Source organism: Sebastes fasciatus, chromosome 17 (assembly GCF_043250625.1).
Source record: "Sebastes fasciatus isolate fSebFas1 chromosome 17, fSebFas1.pri, whole genome shotgun sequence".
Lineage (NCBI taxonomy): Eukaryota > Metazoa > Chordata > Actinopteri > Perciformes > Sebastidae > Sebastes > Sebastes fasciatus.
In genome coordinates this window covers 6629979-6651007 of record NC_133811.1, presented here as the reverse complement: position 1 = coordinate 6651007, position 21029 = coordinate 6629979, and the positions used below count along the sequence as shown (strand labels likewise).

Sequence of the window (21029 nt, the reverse complement as noted above, 5' to 3'; positions counted from 1 at the left end):
TCTTATCTCATGTTGATGGTTTCATGACCAGGTCTCAGAAATACTAATTCTTAGATGGCCTGATCTGGGTCAAGTAATCAATAAATGTGGGGAAACGGTTGCTAGTATTTTTTACATTAAAATTAAGTATACTATCAGTAATATGTATTTTTTTTGTGTGTTTTTTTAATATTTGCACTTTTCCTAATAATGTTTAAACTGTGTTTTGTTTTGTTTTTTTATACATATTTTTACAAGGTTATTTTCTTTCTTTCCTCGAGCAAATTCAATTTTATATGAATCTTTTATTTTAAGTACGCTTAAATACGCTGCAAGGTTCCTTTTTTGACATTAAAAATAAGTATATTATCGGTAATATGTATTCATTTTTGTGTTTTTATTATTATTATTATTTGTTCTTTTTCTAACGTTTTAACTGTTTGTTTGTTTGTTTTTTACATATTTTTGTAAGATTATTTTCTTTTCTTTCTTCCAGCAACTTCTAGTTGAACCTTCCAATTTAAGTTAAAAAAAGTTTTTAAAATAAGCTGCAAGGTTAATTTTTTTGCCTAATAAACCTGTTGGTGGGTCCCTGTGTAAAAATGTGTTTTTGGACCCCTACTGACCCCCCCCTTCCACCCTTAGTACCATGTGCGGCTGTGGCTCAGAAGGTAGAGCAGGTTGTCCCCCAATCGCAAGGTCAGTGCTTCGATCCCTGGCTGCTCCGGGTCACATGTCGATGTGTCCTTCAGCAAGACACTTAACCCCAAATTGCTCCCGAAGGCATAGCTATCGGGAGCGGGTGAGTATTTAGATTAGACACATAACAGTAACAGTGTTTCCTGAATGGCAAAGTTGGCACCTTAGCAGCCTCTGCCATCAGTGTATGAATGGGTGAATGCTGACATGTAGTGTAAAAGCGCTTTGAGTGGTGGGAAGACTAGAAAAGCACTATATAAATGCAAGTCCATTTACCATGTCATGTCCAAGTTCTCGTCAAGTACAGTGCACACAAAGACCCGCAAACCAACCAGTACTCATATGTGCTGGAATAAAACTATCAACTCACACATTTTTTAAGTGTCAGTCAGTTAGTTTGAGGCAAATTAATTAAACACAACTTTGGAACAAGCACCCTGAGAGCACAATATCAACTAAAAAGGTTTAAGGCTACGTTGTACTTTAGTGGTGCAAATTCCTCAACAAATTATTTGCAATTAAACAAATTAACAAAACCTACTGACATGCGGTGAACCTCTTTGGGCCTCTGGGAATCTGAAGTTCCTCTTGAGTTTCTGAGTGTATGACTTTGACTGTGCATGGTGTTCCCTATGTGATGGTGATGCCAAGTGGTTTAATATGAGGATTCTTCTATGGGGCCACCAAAACTCTCCAAAGAATCTACTCTATAACAAAGTCACAGCATCATTTGTGACCGAAACAGACCAAGAATGGACCTGATGGCACCATATTAAAGATTGTATTTATAGTGTTGTTCTGTTTAATACTTTGTTCACCTATATATTCTATTAAATATATATATATTTTTCCATTTTTATTATGTTTTAATGGATTTCAAAGCCTATTGAGATTTGCCCCATCTCTGCTCTCCATTACCTCGATGTAAAAAGTTCAAACTTGTCCTAACTTTTGACATGTGAGACTACCCCACCATGACACATCCATCTCACAACACTTTAGATAGATCATGAGTACAGGTAAGCTCTATGTGTTTTTACTCACTCGTTCTCCAGCAGGGTCATGCACACCACCTCTTTGACCCCCGGGTTGTTGGCCTTGTCGCAGGAGCAGCCCTGCAGGCTCCAGGTGGCCAGACGCACCACGGGCTTCCCGTCCCTCAGCCCGGGCGGCGGCTCCACGTTGGGCCGCACTGAGATGATCTGGGTCGGTCCTCCGGGCGGGAGGTCCAGGTCGTCGCTCCTGAGACTGAACGACGTGGGGCTCGGGTGGGACTTGGTGGTGCAGGTCAGCCCCCCGTTGGTGTTGGTGGACGGCGCCCTGGAGCGCTCCACGAACACTTGGAAGCGGATCTTGTCCAGCAGCGAGCTGTTGATGTGGTGGACCCTCACCAGGTCCTCGATGCTCCTGAAGGCACCGTGCTCCGCCCGGTAGGCCACGATGTTCTTGGCTATCTTCTCCGTGATGCCTCGGATGCTCATGAGCTGCGCCGGCGTGGCGGTGTTGATGTTCATGCCGGTGCAGGGCTGCTGGTGGTCCGGGTCTTTACGCAGGGAGGACGGGGAGTGCTGGGACGAGCTGGTCCTGCTGGAGACGCAGATCTCCAGTTTGATCACCTCCAGTTTGGTGGCTCCGATCCCGCTCACTAAAGCCAAGTCCTCCACTTTCTTAAAGCCTCCTATACAGTCCCGGTACTCCACGATGTTCTGCGCCACGGTGCGGTTGACTCCCGGCAGAGTCATGAGCTCCTCCTCGGTGGCCGTGTTGATGTTCAGCCGCTCCTGGTTCACCAGGATGTGGCCGAAGTTACACGCCGCGCTGAACTTGCGCTTGCCGCAGCTGAAGTCTGTGGGGTCCTTGGGGATGGAGCGGTGACAGCCCAGACTCCCACCCATGTCTCCTCCAGGGGGGTCACACCGGGACCGGGGCTCGGATCAGGATCAGTGCAGCGGACCGGAGCAGACGGAGGGCCACGGTAGAGACAGATCAGACTGAAACACACAATCACCATGGAGACCAGAGAGGGGACAGTCACACAGATGAACACATCACACACATATGGTGTTAATCATACGCACCATATAGGAGTAGTTGTCCTCGTTATCGTGGCTACATGCTTCTGCTGCGTGGATCACACACACTCCGGTTCGGTTCAGCGTCTCGCAGCTCTCCGGGCAGATGGAGCCGGTCCTCTGTGTGTCGTCCTCTGAGGGAGATAACAGCTGGATAGACAGGCTGCTGCTGCTCTGTACACTTTGCCCTCCAACAGTCCGCTGTGTGACTGGCCACAGGTCGGCCTCCACACGCTCATCTGACAGCGAGACGCCAGCGATCACATCGATACAAACCATCGCTGCCAGACGGGTGTCAAGACGCACAGGAGGAACACCGGAACACATGGTGCTAGGCTTCACAATAAAAGTAGCTGAGTAAGAAGGTGAAGCACACCAGCCAGTTTAAATAGATAAATAAATACAATGTGCACACGTGTGACAAATATAATCAGTTGATGCAAAAGACTCACTTATTTAAACTGGCCTTTGTGTCCTGAAGAAGGCTGTTTGTGCCGACACGCATGGGTGGTGTAACCATCTCATAATGGGCCTGCATTGTCTATGTTTTTAGTATTTCACAATGAAATAGTCATCTGATTGAAGATTTTTGAACTTTTTGCTAGAAGAGTGCCGTTGACCTCCTTTTGTGGCCTTTGTGTCAATTTGTTGCTCTCTAGTTTTGTAATTTTGTGTTTCTAACAGCTATTTTAGTGATTGTTTTTTGTTTTTGTTTATTTGTTTTTACTGTTTTTAATACATTTTTATTATTGTAAAGCACTTTGTGAATTGTGTTTTAGGAAAGGCGCTATACTAAATACAATTATTATCATTATTATTATTATTATTATTAATAATACAAATAATAATAATAATAATAATAATAATAAATACAGGTTTAGTCTTCTCATAAACTATGGGAGCCAAAGACTGACACAGGACATAAATAAATAGGCCTATATATAATTAAATGTGCATATTAATTCAAAATTAAATTAATTACTTTAAAAATGCCAATAAAGACTGAATATATGGGGAATTAATAAAGAATATTTTGTAGGCTATTTCTGTGTTTTTATATTTATTGACTATTACTTATTTCCAAATTTATTCCCACAAAAATTCTTTCTACATGACATATTTACATTTACTTTTACTTTTACACTTGCATTTATTTATTTCAAATTCCACATTTATTTCTACACATTTAGTCTATTTCTACAATAAATGAAAAAAATAATACTCTTAATTTATTTATGCATATATTTCTTTTTGGCTACATTTAAATTACTTACATAATTTTCAATTAATTGTATACATTTATAAAATTTTTATATTTATTTCCCATGTCCCAAAATAGACAAACTGCAACTCTTTTAAAAAAAGAAAAGAAAAGAAAAGAACCTTCAACCTGTACATATGACCTCCCCCCATAACATTTTTATTTCAATTTTGTAATATTGGTGCTTGGAGCTGTCTAGTGCCCACAGCTAAAAACAGAAAAGAATCATGTGTCAATCCTGCTTTTATTTTGAAAATAACATGTAATTCTTCCTCCATCAGCAGCAGCAGGAGGTGTGGCTCCAGACATGACAACCAAATGTTTTCTGTCGCTGGGGAAGAGGAGCTTATGACATACATGGAAATATTGTATAAAGGCTATATCCAAATTTAGATATGGTTTTAATATTGGTTAATAATTGATGATTCAATATTTATTGCTGGTCTTCTGATGTAGCAACAAAAAACACAACACTCCCAATTTTAAATATGAATCATCTGCATTTAAAAAAATATATATATTGTATCAAATTTAAAATATTTTATGTTCAGTTTGCTTATCGGTATTTTTAAAGGTATTTCACACTAATTCTAAAGTGTTCTTAACTGCATTATAATCAGGACACTTTAAATTTTAACAGACTGACAGACGAGTTGTAACATGCAGTTTCTCCAGTCACCCACCTGTTATTCTGCTAATTAAAATCAGGATTTTGGATATGTGGTGCGTGTTGACTATCTCTTAGATTTTCTTGGGTAATTGTATTGGGTTGTTGTGAACTTCTGAAGTGAATGCAACCATGAAATGTACGGCCAGTACGCAGCAAGTGGTCAAAGCATTCACGGCTTCCATCAATGATGGCTGTAATCATCACTCCGGCTCCTTCTGCTCTGATCCTGCCTGATTGAATTATCATAACATTATACTGTCAGATACGATACATGCTTTGGATCCATTCTTTATCAACAAAGCATGTGATTATCCATTGATCTTGTGCTTTCTCTCTCGTCTGTAACGGTGTTGAAAAAAACTCTTCATTTATAGACAGAATGATTGTTTTTCTTTTCTGGTCACAAATCCAATGGCTTTAAATGTATTCTTTCCCAATCTGGGACTAATGAATATGTGCACTATTGTTGGTTTCAGAGTGCATTATTTCATGTTAATGTAGTTATTAACTGGGTTTTGGGAGTTCCTTAATACAGCATAGTATTGTGACATTTTCCGTGGCAATGTTGTATCGATAAATGGACGTAAAGTATTGATCTTCTATTATATAAACTATTAACCTCTTAACAATCCGAGTAGTCAGTTGTTGTAGCGGGCTCAGACTTAGAGCTAGAGTGACAATACTGTATCATATGAAACTAGAAAAGCTAAGGAAACAATTGGTACCAAAACGGCATGGCTATTGTCAAAGGGGTCCCTTGACCTCTGACCTCAAGATATGTGAAAGAAAACTCTGAGATGAACAGAGTGAAAACTGTATGAGATAAAACGTATGTTGACAAACTGCATAATTTGCAGCTGAAAAAAGGGAATAAATCGCAATATATCTTATCGCAATACTCAACATATCGCTAAATGTTTAGAATCGCAATAAGATCGTATTGTGTGTCTTAAGTATTGTGATATTGTATCGTGGGGCCTCTCACTCCTATTGGTAAGGTTCCAGCGGTTCTTGATACACTCACGTGGGTTCTTGAGAGGGTTCCAAGGAGTCCAAACCAAAATGAGGACAACCGGTAGTTTAATTTGACAACTGTTTCACTGCGTAGCTTTTCCCCAACGAGATAATGTAAGGATCATTACTTTGATCATAGGTTTCGTGGTCAGTATGTTTTTTTCTCCGCACACAGCTATGAATCCAAAATGATATCTTACAAATGTAAATTCTGTCACATGGCACTGTTTACTTTATCAAATTGGATCTCTGGCTCTGACAGAGAGTGTGGTGCAGACAGTCAGCTCTATGCCAGGATCCTCTGGTAGCGAAAGGATAAGCCGCCGTTCACATCACAGCTCTATTTACAGCCAGGATGCCCCGTGGCATAAATACTGGACATTGCTACCTCTGCTTGACCTCAACTCTTATGCAACACGGATAAAGCAGAAGATCTTTAGCACAGGTTCGATCCAATAAAATAACCCAATACAGGACTCCAAACTAAATGGTAAATGTACTGCCTTTATATAGCGCTATACCTTATTCCAATTTGCCTCTAATGGGACCTTGGGACGGATGGCACCCCGAGGTCAAATTTTTAATAAGTCAAATACTTTGGTGGTTTATGACCAAAAACCTACAAAACTCAATCTCATCAGCCTCAGCTGGACTTTGTCTATTGCGAATTAGCAAATGTTACCATGCTAACATGCTGAATTAACATGTGCCGTGTTCAAAATCATATACTAAGGTACTGTGTGCTACACACTCAATCAGTATGGACTGCATACTGCTCACTAAATTAACCATTAAGTATGGCATTACTAGCAGACTGAAGTAGACTCGAGGAATACCTCTTCTTTGCATCACGACTGGTCCGAACTAAACATAACCTGCTAAAAATGAGCATATTATCGTATCAACATTAGTTTTGACCTAAAAGCACAAGTACAGCCTCACAGAGCTGCTAGAAGTCTCCTCTAGCGTCTTGTTAATCTTTAAAGTTTTTAGTCCGACCTGGTAATTATTGTCTCTATTAGAAGATGTTATATCCATGCATGCAGCAGGACTAATATTATGAATTCTTAATAATAATAATAATAACTATTATCATTATTATTATCAATACTACATTAACTACATACATCTGATGTTAATTTTCTTCTACCTTTATTAACTGAATTGGTATGACTGTAATTGATGTACTTCTATTTCAATTGTAAATTCAAACTATGGCATTGTGCTTCAAAAAACTCGTTACAAAGCTGAATATTCTCCTGTTCATCTTGCTGTTGTCTTACTGCCTGAATATGAACTGGAACATATTCAGACAGAGAGAGTGTTGACGGCTTCAGTGGCACAGTTCCTAGAGCCTCATAGTTTTGCCCAGAGCCGGAGCTAACCCAGAAACACTGCAGCTTTCAATGAACCAGGTCAATGTCAGAACAGCAATTAACCAAACATGAACCGACTCTGATCCACCTGATACGGGCGATAATTGGCAGTAATTGTGGAGGAAAGGCCCAATGAACGAACAGGGAGGTATGTTGGGTTCTTCACTCCCCAGTACATAGAGATCACTGTAATGATATCAGGGCTGGTCCCTGTCCTTTTGGGGCCCTATATGCAGATTTGTGACCAGTTCCCGTCTTGTCATGTGGGCCGACACATGGGGGTTTAGTGTACACCTCTGTAATTGGCGGAGAGTGTCTTCACCTGGTCGACACGAGGGCACAGCCGGCCAATCCGCAAGAGGAGAGGCTGAAGCAGGGCAAGCAAAGGCTGTGGCGTGATGCTGCCGTACAGCAGTGTGTACTGTATGCTTTTGTGTGTGTGTGTTATACTCCACATCACAGCTGGGAGTCCAACGGGTCCAGCTTCTGTTTGAATAAGTCTGAGGCAAAGACACATTTAAGGTTACATCAATAAATGGAGCCAACACTGATTTTTTTAAAAATGGAAAAATCTGTTAACCACATCTAATATGGATATGATACAGGTTGATTGATTAGATACTGTATTGTGGAACTGATCCATGTATTGGCTCAGAAGACTTCAGTAAATGGGATCACACTTATCTCACTGTCGCAGTGTTTGCTTAAGTCAACATTGGACAGGAAGTACACCTGGACCCAAGCTGTTTCCTAGCAACACAATTCCTGTGAAAGTAGGGTGTGTCCCAGAATGGTCTAATGTAGTTACATATTTCCATATATGATGACATACTGGGGAGGTAAAACTTAATAATACCTCTAATCTTTTGGCAAGAATAGAAAGATACTGACAGATATTGATGATGAGCAATAAAAGTAAATTATTGCTGAGGTGACGCTGTTTGTTTATTTTGGTTGACTATCAAAAGATGGTTAGCTTCTGCAGTATATTATATAATATGAACATGTGTCCACAAAGTAATAGTTGTTGTTCTTAAGACGTGCCATCAATCTGAGCCCCACTACTTCTTCAAACTAACAGATAATAACACCCACAAGAGCTCGAGGAGCTCCATCAAGAGTCCCCCATTACCCTTCTGTGACCTTTCAAGACCTGAAGAATCACCTCAAGGACCCCTTGCAATACTCTTAAGTGCACCTGGAATACTCTCATGAGCCCTAGAACCATATTTATGAGCCCCAAAAGCCCCCATCAAACTCCTACAACAAGGAATCTCTCAGTGTTATAAAATCTGTCAAGAACTTGAACTCCCACAAGGAGCACCGTCAAGAATTCCCCATTACCCCTCTGTGACCTTACAAGACCCGAAGAGTCACCTGTCAAGAACCCATGAAATACTATTATGTGTACGTGGCATCCTCTTGTGATCTTGCCTCGAGACCCTCAATAGAACCCCTACAAACCCTTGAAGACCTCTTAAGATGCCTTCACATGATAAGAAATTTGCTTTTAACTCACCGTGAGGTAAGAAGCAGAGCCCTGCAGAGGCAAAGCACAGCACAGGTATAATATGCACATCAAAAAGTGTGCAAAGAACGTCATAAACTGTTTTTAGGCAACAACAACAGTTGCAGTGGTTATCTTATTGGTTGCACTTGGAAAGGTCAGCTACAACCGAGGTCAAAGTCAAAATAATTTGAACTTTGAGTGCAGGACTCAGTGGCAATTTCAAGCTGTGTGCCACGCCAGGGGTAGCGCTTCCGCCTAGTCGGGTGGCACCGCTTTCCCCACAGAAAAACAATGGCACAGCCAGCACAGAGCGATTTTACCGCTGATCATGTGTGGGCAGCTTTAGAGAGAACTTAACAATGATCTCTGAAACCTCCTTTAAGAATCCCTGAGTATCTGAAGAACCCAAAATCCATTAAAAACCTCTAGAGCCCACTTCAGAGGCCCAACAACTCCCACCACAATTACTCAAGGAACCAAGGAACTACCTCAAGAACCCCCTGCAGTACCCTTAAGTGCAACTAGAATGTCCCAAAGAATCCCAGGACCGTCTTAAGGAGCCTGAGACCCCTATAAGAACTTAGAACGCCTTCAACACCTCTTTTATCCGCCTTAAGGAACTCTGGAGGAACTCAAGGAGCTCCTTCAAGAACCCAGTTACCACTTTGACCCTCAAAAGGACCCCCTCAATATCTCTAGAATCCTCTAGCGGGACCCCAAAGACCCTCAACAATCCCTAGAACCTCCTGAATGACTACTAACAGCCCCTTAAGAGCCCATGGTGGTCTCAGAATTCCACAACCAACCCCTTCACCTCAATTCTCAAGTAAATAAAACCATTTAAATAACCAAATAAAACAAGCCTTCTGTACACCACACAGCCAAGTTGGCTGCCATCACCTCAGTGACTCTCAGACTGAGGTGCACTGTGTTCCTGATAAAGCCTAATCTGACTCTTTGAGGTAGAATGACAGTACGCAGGTGGTTTGAAAGCAAGATATTTTCAGTAGGTGAAAGGCTATGACAACACACGCTGAGGGTGAACCCTCTACCAAGCGCAATCTGGGTTTTAAGTACATTAAGAGAAAAAACAACTGGGTCATGGTTAAAGTTCAGAGACACTGATAAGGCTGATCAAAGGCAGGAAAGTCAATGTCAGCAAGCGGCAGTTCAGTGCAGTCTTGTGCTGCCACCTGCTGGAAGCAGACACCATTATGGCCTCAAACTCTTCACTTTGAACCCCAGAAATGCCTTCATAGTTACATTTTTTCATGCCAAAAGATCATATTTATGCTGCAGTTGTCTCTGTTTTGCATTTCCAGTTCGTTGAACACTTCAAGGGTGCTGCTAACAACTTACTGCTCCCTTGTTACATGATATGGCTAAAAGTATGTGGCCATCCCAGTCCAGTCTAGGGCAGATTTTCTAATATGGTGCGTATACTAAATGTATGTGAAATGGTGTAGAATGTGCTATATACTTATCTTTATAATATACCACTGTTGCAGTTAATACTCAAGAAACCAACACGTTACTGTTTTATACTAAAAGTAAATTACACAATATGGGCGCCGTCAGATGTCAATCAAATTGTGACTTTATGCCAATTGAACTTAAGGAGACAGCAAAATGCTTTTTCCAAAAACCTTACTTATTTATTTGATTTTGAGCTATTTCACCACCATTCACATTTAACCTGATTTTGTCCAGCTTTTGTCCTTTCTATAGTGTATTGTTGGAGATTAGTGTACACTAACAGCACACTCAAAAGTGTTTTTTTTAGTATACATATTGACCGTTTTGAGTATACCTTATTTTGTCACTCCAGTGCAAGGTTATAATACTTAGTTTTCAGAGTGTGTGCTAGTTTTAGTTTAGTTTCAGATTTTCAAAAAGGTTTAGTTTTAGGTTGTTTTTGTTAGGGCTATCAATAATGTCTCAGAAGTATGTAACTACATATACTGTACGTACAGAATACATGGTCGGAGAACTGTGTAGAAATGGCTAGTGTGCTAAACTTTGTGGCAACCCTTTGGGGGAAGGCCCTTTCTTGTTTAACCCCAAATGGTTTTCCCAGTTTGGTGTGGAAGAACTTAACTGGCCTACACAGAGTCCTGACCTCAACCCCATCCAACACCTTTGGGATGAACTGGAACGCCGACTATGAGCCAGACTTGATCTCCCTGTTTGGACCTCACTAATGCTCTTGTGGCTGAATGGGAGCACATTTCTGCAGCCAGGTAACAACATCTGCTAGAGAGCCTGAAACCAGAAGAGTGGAGGAGTAGCGTTATAGCAGCAGATTCATGTTCGGGTATCAACAAACTTGTAATGTCTATTTTTTTCCAACATTTAATAAAGATCTTTTTTTTTCCCCATCACAATTTTATTATGTGACTTTTTACAATAAAAACAAGACATTATAAAATACAGATGCAGTAAACAAACAGTGCTGAATGTGATGTAGAGAAAGCCAGCTTGGTGCAGTTATTGAGCTGACCACTGTTTGCCAGCTTTCCCCATCCATCAGCATTACGACACAAGCTTTCCACATCCTGCCCCTGGAAAGATTTGATTCTATTGGAAACTATTTTTAAATAAGAATCTGCACAAGAAGTTAGAATGAATTCACGTAAAAGCACTTCAAGAGCAGTTTCTTGATGTTGTTACACTCAGCATGAGTGAAGTCAGGAGTACATGTTTGGTTTCCAAGAGCAAGGCTGGAAAAAATATCATACTGGAAACACAATTTCTATACCAGGGCCAATACAAAATGAAAAAAAAAAAAAAGCTAAAAGTAAGGACTGTTACTCATGTTTGAAAACACAGTTCATGATTATACAATTTACATTGCAGGAGATGGAAATTAAATGTGATACCTAAATAAGTGAACCGAAAGATACATATATATATATATATATAAAAACAGTGCCTGAGGTGAGCTTCAGCCTGACGCTATCTGCCAATGTGCAGGAAGTGAAAGGCCGACCTCTTTGTTTGTTTGTTTTTTGGCATTAAAAGGATGCAGCACGGAGCAGTGCAGCATCCGACATTCCCGAAGTAGAAGAAGAAAAGAGGAAAGAAAGACTGAACTCTGAACTTCTGCTTCTCTGTTTTCTATGTGAATATACTTGTTTTTGTGAGCAGTGACCCAAAACAGGCCTGCACACTGAATCAATAGGAAATAATAACCGGATGAGCAGGTTAAATTCAGAGTCCAGTCAATGCTGCCCCCTGGCGTTCACTTGATTATTACACAGTAATATGGTCAACCAGCGGTTGTAGTTGATTGACAGATGCTCTGACAATCAAGGCTGGCAAGTTGGCAAAGAAAAAAAATACACTGTAACATCACGAAGGTCCTCCAGAGTTCTTAAAATATCTTCTTCTTTTTGTTCTTTTCCAAGGTCCTGTAAAAACAAGAGGACAGAAGAGCAGTCAAGCATGTAACAGGGCTGTCTGACAGCAAAGTGGAAATATTCTAAATATAGCGTACACTTAAACTGATATTGATTGTCTTAGGTGGGCGTTTCTTTTAAGTGGCTCAAATATGTTTTACTGCTGCCCCGTCCAAATCAGTACATTGCTTTGCTTCCGTGCAGTAACTCTTGTGAAAGTGCTTTTGAAGTTTTTGCACACTCATCTCGGTGTGAGTTACAGTGACGCTTTAAACTTGATTATTTTATAGGCATGCAAGATTTTAAAAAACAGGATTAAGGACTATTTGAACACTGAATGCACATGTTACTGAACACTGCTCATCAATTTATTGTTTGATGCAATTTGCGGTTTGTTTTATGTCTGTTACTTCTCTCTTTTATGTGAAATTTTTAGATTGTTTTGAACTTTTTGCTGTCTGTTATTTGTGCTTTTATGTATGGAACTTTTTTTGCTGCCGTCTTTGCCAGGAGGTTTTAAATCTCAACGGGACCATCCTGGATAAATAAAGGTTAAATATATTTAAAAAATAAATAAATAAATCATGTGTGATGAGTGATTACCTGGAGGCGTCTAGTTTCTGCTGCTCCAGAATCCTCTGCTGGGCCTCCCAGTTGGCCTTCTCGTCCTCGTGCTGGCGGCGTTTGTCTTCCAGTTCTCTGTGCTGGGCCTCCAGGTTCTTTTTCATTTGCTCATGACGCCTCTGGAGCTGCAGGGACAACGGACGTACAGTCATGAGGTTAAAACGAGCCTTAATAAAAAGGAAGCCACTGATAAACATACATTCTCATTATTTACCTCAGCCTCAGAGTCTCTGAGCTTCTGGAGCTTCTCTTTGACCTTCATCTCAAACACTTGTTCCATTTCTTGTTCCATCTTGTTCATCTTGGACACGTGATCCCGTCGCTCCTCTTCCATCTGGGCTAGAGGACTCCTGGGAGACACAAGTCAATGTTCATACAGACAGCACACAGTGGCAGGTATGTGGTTGGTCGCACAGCTGTGCCCCCCCTCCCACTTAAATAAATAAAGGCCTTTCTGACTGCAGAGTGATGAAGAGGAGAAGAGGCAGGATCAGGGAAGGAGGAAAGCCTTCGCTGGAAGCCCCCGGTAACAGACGGCTTCCAGCGAGGGTTGTAGCAGGAAGGTGACAGGGGCTTGTCAGGAGAACAGGCATTACCCTAATTCGATTACTAACCACGCCCTGGCTGCTACAATGAGGTCTTGACACGCTATGACGAAAACACACTTTCCTGCAGCCATATTGGAGGTCCTTAGCTCTCAGCTGATATCATCTTCTTTGTAAATGTAAAACTTGTCTGATGTGTTAAACGTTATGTAAGTTTTTACAGGTATAAACATTTTTTAAATCGTTTTTTATAACCAATGTGTGAACAGGTTGTAACCGAACCTAAACCTTCCACGACTCTCTGGGTTTCCTCTATCAGCCTGTAGATTGCTTTTAATGTGAAGTATGCGGGCTGTTTTTTCCAGGAAAATCCAACGGATGTGACGTCATGCGAGCTAGCGAGTGCCTTTACTCTCTTCAGCTCCGCTACAGGGCTAACAGTGTGCAACGATAGCTAACGTTTGGTTAGAAATTAAGTCCGCTAACGGCAACAAACGACCAGCCCGCACCTAGGATCAACATCGGCCGGGCCTTCGAATCATGGAGGGACCTTCGTTTGGTTTTGGGTATCAAAACGGACCCCATGCTGGCAAAATTCCTACTGGACAGGTAAACTAACATTACTGCCAAGCATGTTAAATATATATAGGGATATTGTTGTTTTAGCTGTCAATCACGTTCAGTCTCGTATGTGTCGCCTCACTGTTTTGACCGATGCTCGCTCGCGTCTACGCAGTGCGAGTAGAAGCGCGGGCAACAGGTCGCTGACTGTGCTTGACTTAACGGCCACAGGTGTCGCTGTTAACAAGCAATTTCTGATTCTTACATCTAGCCCCTTTAATGAGCAGTGTTAATAGAGGCTCGTAAAAACGTCTTTTACATTGACTACGTTTACATGCACAAAATATTTTCACCCTTATTACAATTTTTTAATAATCCTATTGCATTTAATTTTAATTTAAGCTGAATTGATTGCATTAGTGGATATTATTTTGCTGCGAGTGATAGTGGCTTTATTGCAATTTGGCAACCAGTTTGTTGACATCTCTGTAGTTCATTCAGCCAAGTGGGAGATATCATAGCTGCTAGAAAGTCCAGATACCTCAAGCATAAATACCAGAAGATTAATTAGCCAGTAGCTGTATAGCATTAAGTCATTAGTTGCACAGTAAATTCTTCAACAGCAGTTAAAGGGACTGTTTGTAACTTTGTAAGCGTATAAATGTAGCGGGTCGGCACACATGCGCGCTCGCATATGGGTGTTCGCGTGTAGCCGCTGTACCCTCCTCCTATGCCTGCTCGCCTTCACTCAGACAGCTCAGCTCGCTCCACCTCTAGACGTGAACGCGCGCTCACTACACACTGCAGAAGAGTTAGTTTAGCTATGAGAATATCTAGTGAATGCACAGGGGACGTTTGTGCAGAAATAACTGCTGCAGCTCCTCCAGACCAACAGAGGTTTTCCGTGTCTTGTGAAGTGACGGAGCTCTGCAGAGAGTTACGTTGTCTTCTCGTTACCGACCGGGTGCCGGTGTCTCCTCTGCTCTCTCCGTCTTCGGGCGGAGAGAGCAGGGAGACACGCTGGAGAGCCCCGCTGCCGCAGCCTGCACTTAAGCAGGAAAAGCCAACACTAGGATCAGATCTAAATCATGTTCATGGAGAGACCTTCGTCTGGTCAGCTAACATTACTGCCAAGCAGCTGAAATATAGAGTGATATTGTGGTTTTAGCTGACGTGTGTCGCCTCACTGTTTTGAGCGATGCTCGTTCAGGTATATTTAGAGCGAGCAAGCGCGAGCCCGACGCTGACTTTCGTTGATTTCACGGCCACAGGTGTTGCTGTTAAGAAGCATTTCTGAAAGTTACAAATAGTCCCTTTAATAAGAAATGAGTAATCAAACTGCAAAAGCAAGTAACCAAGCCAGATAAAATCGATTAAATATATTACCCAGACGTCATGTAGAAGCTTCTAAACTATGACATTTCTTGATGGTATTACTGTCTCGTATGAAATTATGTAATACGTGGCCAAAGAGGATCACTAAAGTTAACAATTTTTCAATGTTCGGTTAAAATTAATGTGCACATTTCAAAGCGTTGCAGGTGGGAAAAAAATAAATAAATCAGGTGAAATGAAAATGGTCAAGAGATAGAGGAGTGAAAATGCATTCTTTGGAGAGATGTTTGAAGAAGTGAAGTAACACTTACATGCCATCATCCGTCTCAGGGCTAAAAACAAACAAATGCACAGACACTTAGCATGCCGCCATAAACCATGCATTAGCTTGTGAGTGTGTGCTGGTGATTAATGACAGCTGCAGCCGGTGGATTAGGAGTCAGACGGTGCCTCAGTTAGTACCGGCAGATTAAACACAACACTGATACTGGTGGCCAGTTAGTGGGGGGGTTAGTGCTGGTTTGTTTGGGTCAGGGATGAGTTTAAAGGTTTGGGCTGCTTTAGCGACAGCTTGCCAGCATTAATCTGGAGGGTCAGTAGCTGTAGACTTTGACCTCTGAACTGTAGTTGCCTCCACGGTTGCACAGTGACTGAGCTGCTCAGAGTGTCCTGCTAGAACCAGCAGCCACATCAGCAACTTTATCCCATTTAATTCACACTATTAATGTGCATTTCAGACACCCAGACACCCCAGTTCTTCTGTGGATACTGTACTTACTTGGTAAGCTGTCCTTTGTTCTTATTGTTGTCCATACCGTTGTAGGTGACCGCAGCGAGTTTCCTGCTACGGTAGTTTTCATAGTGGACGTTGTTCGTCACATCCTTCAGGTCCTGCATGTGGGTCCTGGAAAACAGCAAGGGGGAACTTAATTAGCATATTTACTCTAACTAGAAGTATTAATTTGATTTTTTTAAATAGCAAAAATGTTGTTTAAATTTGTTTAAAATCAGAATCAGAAATACTTTATGGATCCTGGGGGAAACAGGGACATTACAGTTTCTCATATATATATATATATATATATATATATATATATATATAAATAAAAGCATAAGCATAAGCAATATAAATAAAGGAGTAAAATGGTAAATTATGTATATAATAATAAAATATAACACAATATATGTAGAGAAATATAAATAAATAATAAAAATATGAAAGAAATAAAAAAAGAAGAAATATGTACAAATATGTGCATTAAACACATTGATTTATATATAACCACAGTGTAAATGAATAAATAAAAAATGGCGAAAAGTATTAAGTGTGTTAAATGTAAATGCCAGAATATTATAAATAAGAATTAAATAAGAATATTTCTTGAAATGTACAGTACAAATGCAGTATTAATGCCAGAGTATTGCACAGTTGAATAACTGTACTTTGCTACATTTTCAGTCCTTAAGAACTGTATTTGAAACTTGACAATTTCAATAGCATCTAAATCGAACCTGCATAGTTGAAGGTAAGTTTTCTGAATGTAGAACTGAAGTGAAACACATGTATTCTAACGAGGTGCTGGCTTGGAGATCGAAACTTTTCAAACATGTGAGGTATTAGGCACTGATACTCAGCCCAGCGTGACTGTCCTGTACTGACCTGATGAGCATGTTCCGGAGGATTGTAAAATCACAGTGCTCGCCGTTTTCCACTGTAAAAAAGAGACAAACAGAGCAGTGATTATAACATTGTAACACATGAACATAATTGATCCCTGTAGAGGGCATAAATACAGCAAAGTGATATTCAACAATGCAACTGACAAACATAATCATAACGTATATATTAAGGAAAATCAATTCATAACATGTGCCGTGTCTCAATTTGCGTTCTTCCATGCTTGCTATTTTGAGTGCATAAAGCTTTGTTTATACTCCCAAACGGACGCAAAACAGGACAGCTGTGGACACTGCGGACGCATAGTGGTTCTGTTTATACTGTCTCTCTGAGAACGTGCTTCACACATGCGCAGTTGATCGCTACGCCGCGAACAGGTCCACACGGTCACAATAAATTGCCGGTACGCAGACGTCCGATTTGGAGCCTACGCGTAACATGACAAAATTGACATCACGTGGACCCCAGTGGACCCTCGCTTACATGCGGCCGTGGAAGGTATAACTTCATCTCAACTGACAAGTGCACTATAATGGTCAAAAAGTTGTGTGTGGAACACTGGACACATCTCACCCTCAATGGTCGCCATCTTGGCTATGTACGGCGCTACGTTTTTATGGAGGTTGATGCCCAGAAACATCCTAAACACAGCAAAATTAGAAAACACAGGCAGAGGGCAGGGTCTCTGCAGATACAGACACCATCACACACGTCTAGTGGGTCATAAGTGATGATTGAGAGGGATTATTTTGGTATCCTACTATCCTGCCTTTAAGTATGCAATGAAATCTAACACTAATTACTTTTCTCTTGAGCCCAGATTAGTTGGTAAAGTTTCCACTCATATTTATCTCTTACGAGCACATTTTACTTTTTTCTTATTTTGGTCTCAGGCCACATTAAATAATTCATCTCTTCCTTATTTTATCCATGTGACATTACTTAATATCCTCACCATCTAACAGGATTATTCATTGATGTATTCGGTTTACTCACTGATATCCTTTTACTGCCTTTTGTTGGTTTCAACAGCTAATTTGTCTGAAGACTTGATCAGGCTTTTCAAGGCCCTGCAGTAGCACCAAGGTGGATGGCTGTAGTACCAGAAACCATCAGCAGGAGGCATCATGTTAGTGTCTCCTCCTACAGTAAAGCTCACCACAGTCCTCTGGGGTTTCTCTGGACTGCTGTGGTGGAGCGACTTGCATAGCTTCTCAGGGACCTTGCCCTCTTTCTCTCCCGCCCTCTCTCCATATTTATGCTGTCATGGAGCCAAAAACAGTTTTGGTATTCCAAAACTCTCACTCCCCATGGACGGCAAACCAGGTTCATAGTAGCACTCCTACAAGTCATCCACTAGGCTGTACTGTACTCAGTTCTTTAGCTGGTTGTTCTTTTTTTCTTAAGACGACGACATAATCTAAAGGATCTGTAATGTTCCCATCACTAGCTACAGTAAAAAACAGTCACACTGTGGTTGTGTGTTCTCGTGTTTTTAAGCTGAATGTGTTGTCATGCTTCATACGTCTCACCACAATGTGACAGCAACTTCCTGTGTCGGGTCAAACAGGGCTCTCATATCCTGTGCTGAAAAACGTCTAGTTTCACACTGGTTGCTGGAGTAATCACCGTTTCGTTGCTGTTTTTTGATATTATAATTATTGCTTGCATAGTTCCTGTTCTCTGGAAATGATGAGTAGTTTAACTGGCAGTAGAAAAAACAGAAGCCAAACCAAGTAGACTTATGTTAAGTCTAGTCTTGGACTAGACTGGTCTTAAGATTGTCAGGTTAGACTAGTGTAATTAAGCCTGTCTGTTGCATAAATATTAACACTTACCTAATTTGAGGTAGGAAAGTCAGCCACCTCTCCACCTGGCTAAGCCTGAGGTGAGGTCTTTGTTGCTATGGCAACAACCTGTAGAAGGCCAGATAGCTATTTCAACCGTTTATCCGTTACTTTTAGCTAACTATTGTGTAATATGTGTGTGGTGTGTTTGTGTGTGTGCGCTGAGTATTGGAACAAGCACATGGATTGTGCTACTGCTTCGCAAACCATCTACGCGCATGATGCCTGCTCAATAATCCAATGCAACAGTGGAAATATTGGTGTGTTTGCATAGAGAGACTCCACTTAGTTGATCAATTTACAGGCTGGGATCAGTTGACCTTTGACCTCTCACCTTCTGCCACGCCCCAAGGGTACTGCCTCCCGCGCACTCGCTTTCCGTTGACCTCGATAATGGTGTTACTACCGACTACAGCCAAGGGTAAACGATCCTGCAGAGAGGAGGGAGGAGACACAACTGTTGCATAGCTCACGCACACAATGGCTAAAAATACACTGTAGGCTGTACGCTCACATGCACAGAGACATGGTATGTATGACATACATCAAAAGACACTGCATCAAAAACTGTTCAGTGCAACTAAATACCACACAGTTTCTTTACAGACCTTGATTTTCCTGACAATCTTCATCTCCTCCTCGTCATCTGTGTCTGGGAACTCGTAGATTTTGATTTTGTGCTCCTGGATTTCTTTCATGATCTGCACACAGCAGAGAGGAAACAGGTTGAAATGGAAAAAGAGATGAGAGGTGATGGTGAGTGAGCTGTAAGTGGGACAAACAGGTCCAGAAACATCAATCATCACACTGGAGGTTAGTCGATACACACATGAAGAGGAGCCCACCTGTTTATTCAGCAGACACACACACATGAACACTACCATGACATAATACAGTGTGATCTACTGCTTCCTGAAATAAAACATGTGAGTAAGCAAGCAACACGACAACACATAAAGTAAACAGAAGTCTTCAACACTGGTGATAAAATCGGACTTGTACTTCCTCTATTCTGTTTATGGGGCTTGTGGTGTATAATTAAATGAATAAAATAGGACTCGTTAGCGAGTCAAAAACACAAAGAAGCATATGCATCCAGTCAGAAGTGACACACACCTGTCTCTTGAACTGTTGACACTCCTCGGGAGTCATTGTGTCGGCTTTGGCGATGAGGGGGATGATGTTTACTTTTTCATGTAACCTTTTCATGAATTCAATATCGAGGGGCTTCAGACTGAGGAAGAAGCAAATAAAAGAGGCAGTTTAATGGTTAGAACATTCAGTGAATGGCTGTGGTGGAAGTGAAGCTGCAGGGTTGGGTGACGCAGTGTTTCAGGGCTTGGCTGACCTCAAACTGCACATCTGGATGGACCAGAGAGCATCGTAAATCTGTCTGTTTGGACTCTGAAAATCCTCCTTAAAATGTCATTATAAAGTTCTACTATTGTATGTGTATAGACAAGGGCTGTAAAAGTTAATAGGTTAATAACGCGTTAACGCAAATTTGTTTTAAAGCCACTAATTTCTTTGATGCTTCCACAAAAAAGGTGACACTTCCTGGACTGTTGAGAGGTTTTAAGCCTTACAGTACTGTATACATGAAGAAATCACCGGGTGAATTGTACACAGCGTTTCTCAAAAAGGGTTGAATATTAACGACTTCTCCAAAAGTCACTGGCTTCGGAAACATCTTGCATTTAGAAAGAACATTTTGTACATTTTGAAGTTAAATGCATCAATCTGGTGCATTTTGAGAGTCTAAGTCTATAAATAACTTTGTGTGCTTGTAAACAATTTTGTAGTCTAGTTCAAATTTACTTTTTATCCAGTTTTTAATGATGCTCTTTTGAGATCTTGGTCGTTTTTAACTCTATATTTTAACCGGATGAAGGATTTTAGTCATCAGACGTCCGGATCTTAAGTTAAGCAGAAAAAGTTGAGCAAACGTTAGCGGCAGCTCGGCTCGCAGACCCTCCGGGACATCCTTTGTCCGGCAAACGGTGTCGGAGAAACACTGATTTTGAACGTGAAACTGCTTTATTCTGTGTTTTTATCACTGGGTCTCTTTGTTTTGGATAGGAGCAGACCTCTGCGGATAATGCGGCTATCGCTATAAACCTCCTAAACGCTGAACGCTGAAGGAATGATCCCACGCTGCTTCACAATGTCATCAAGCTCAATCTTTTGTTATTGTTTTGACCCCTAGCAGCAGAAAATTACATATTGTGTGTTTAATAATGTCTCCACTCTCTGGAGATTCCATGAGCAGTAGGATCCCTGTAGTACCTACCCATGTCCAGACGGAGCGATGAAATACAGGCAGCACTGCACTCTGTTGTCCGGCATCTGCCGTCTGTTGACCCGGGACTCTGAGTTGAGGTAATCCTCAAACTTACTGTCGATGTAATCGATGACTGGCTGCCAGCTGAGGACCACACATCATTCACATTCAATGTCAGG

The 21029-nt window shown here is 41.2% G+C and overlaps 2 protein-coding genes across 6 annotated transcripts in view; both read right to left on the bottom strand.

The window, feature by feature from the left end:
• The window catches only part of eepd1 (endonuclease/exonuclease/phosphatase family domain containing 1), a 34433-nt gene extending 31401 nt beyond the window's left edge, over positions 1–3032 (bottom strand). The window contains exons 1-2 of the mRNA XM_074613974.1: positions 2757–3032; positions 1723–2669 (exon numbers count right to left, since the gene is read on the bottom strand). Coding sequence (XP_074470075.1) covers positions 1723–2573 — 851 coding nt within the window. The 5' untranslated portion in view covers positions 2574–2669; positions 2757–3032. The remainder of the gene's footprint in view (positions 1–1722; positions 2670–2756) is intronic.
• Positions 3033–10945: 7913 nt separating this feature from the next.
• The window catches only part of LOC141754726 (septin-7), a 36108-nt gene continuing 26024 nt past the window's right edge, over positions 10946–21029 (bottom strand). For 3 of the 5 annotated variants that reach the window (XM_074613988.1, XM_074613987.1, XM_074613985.1), the window contains 9 exons: positions 20860–20994; positions 19686–19803; positions 19178–19270; positions 18904–19000; positions 16705–16756; positions 15823–15948; positions 12818–12953; positions 12583–12728; positions 10946–11991 (listed from right to left, as the gene is read on the bottom strand). In XM_074613988.1, coding sequence (XP_074470089.1) covers positions 11955–11991; positions 12583–12728; positions 12818–12953; positions 15823–15948; positions 16705–16756; positions 18904–19000; positions 19178–19270; positions 19686–19803; positions 20860–20994 — 940 coding nt within the window. In that variant the 3' untranslated portion in view covers positions 10946–11954. Of the gene's footprint in view, positions 11992–12582; positions 12729–12817; positions 12954–15355; positions 15377–15822; positions 15949–16704; positions 16757–18903; positions 19001–19177; positions 19271–19685; positions 19804–20859; positions 20995–21029 lie in introns of all 5 variants that reach the window. The other 2 variants (XM_074613986.1, XM_074613984.1) reach the window with 1 other exon arrangement.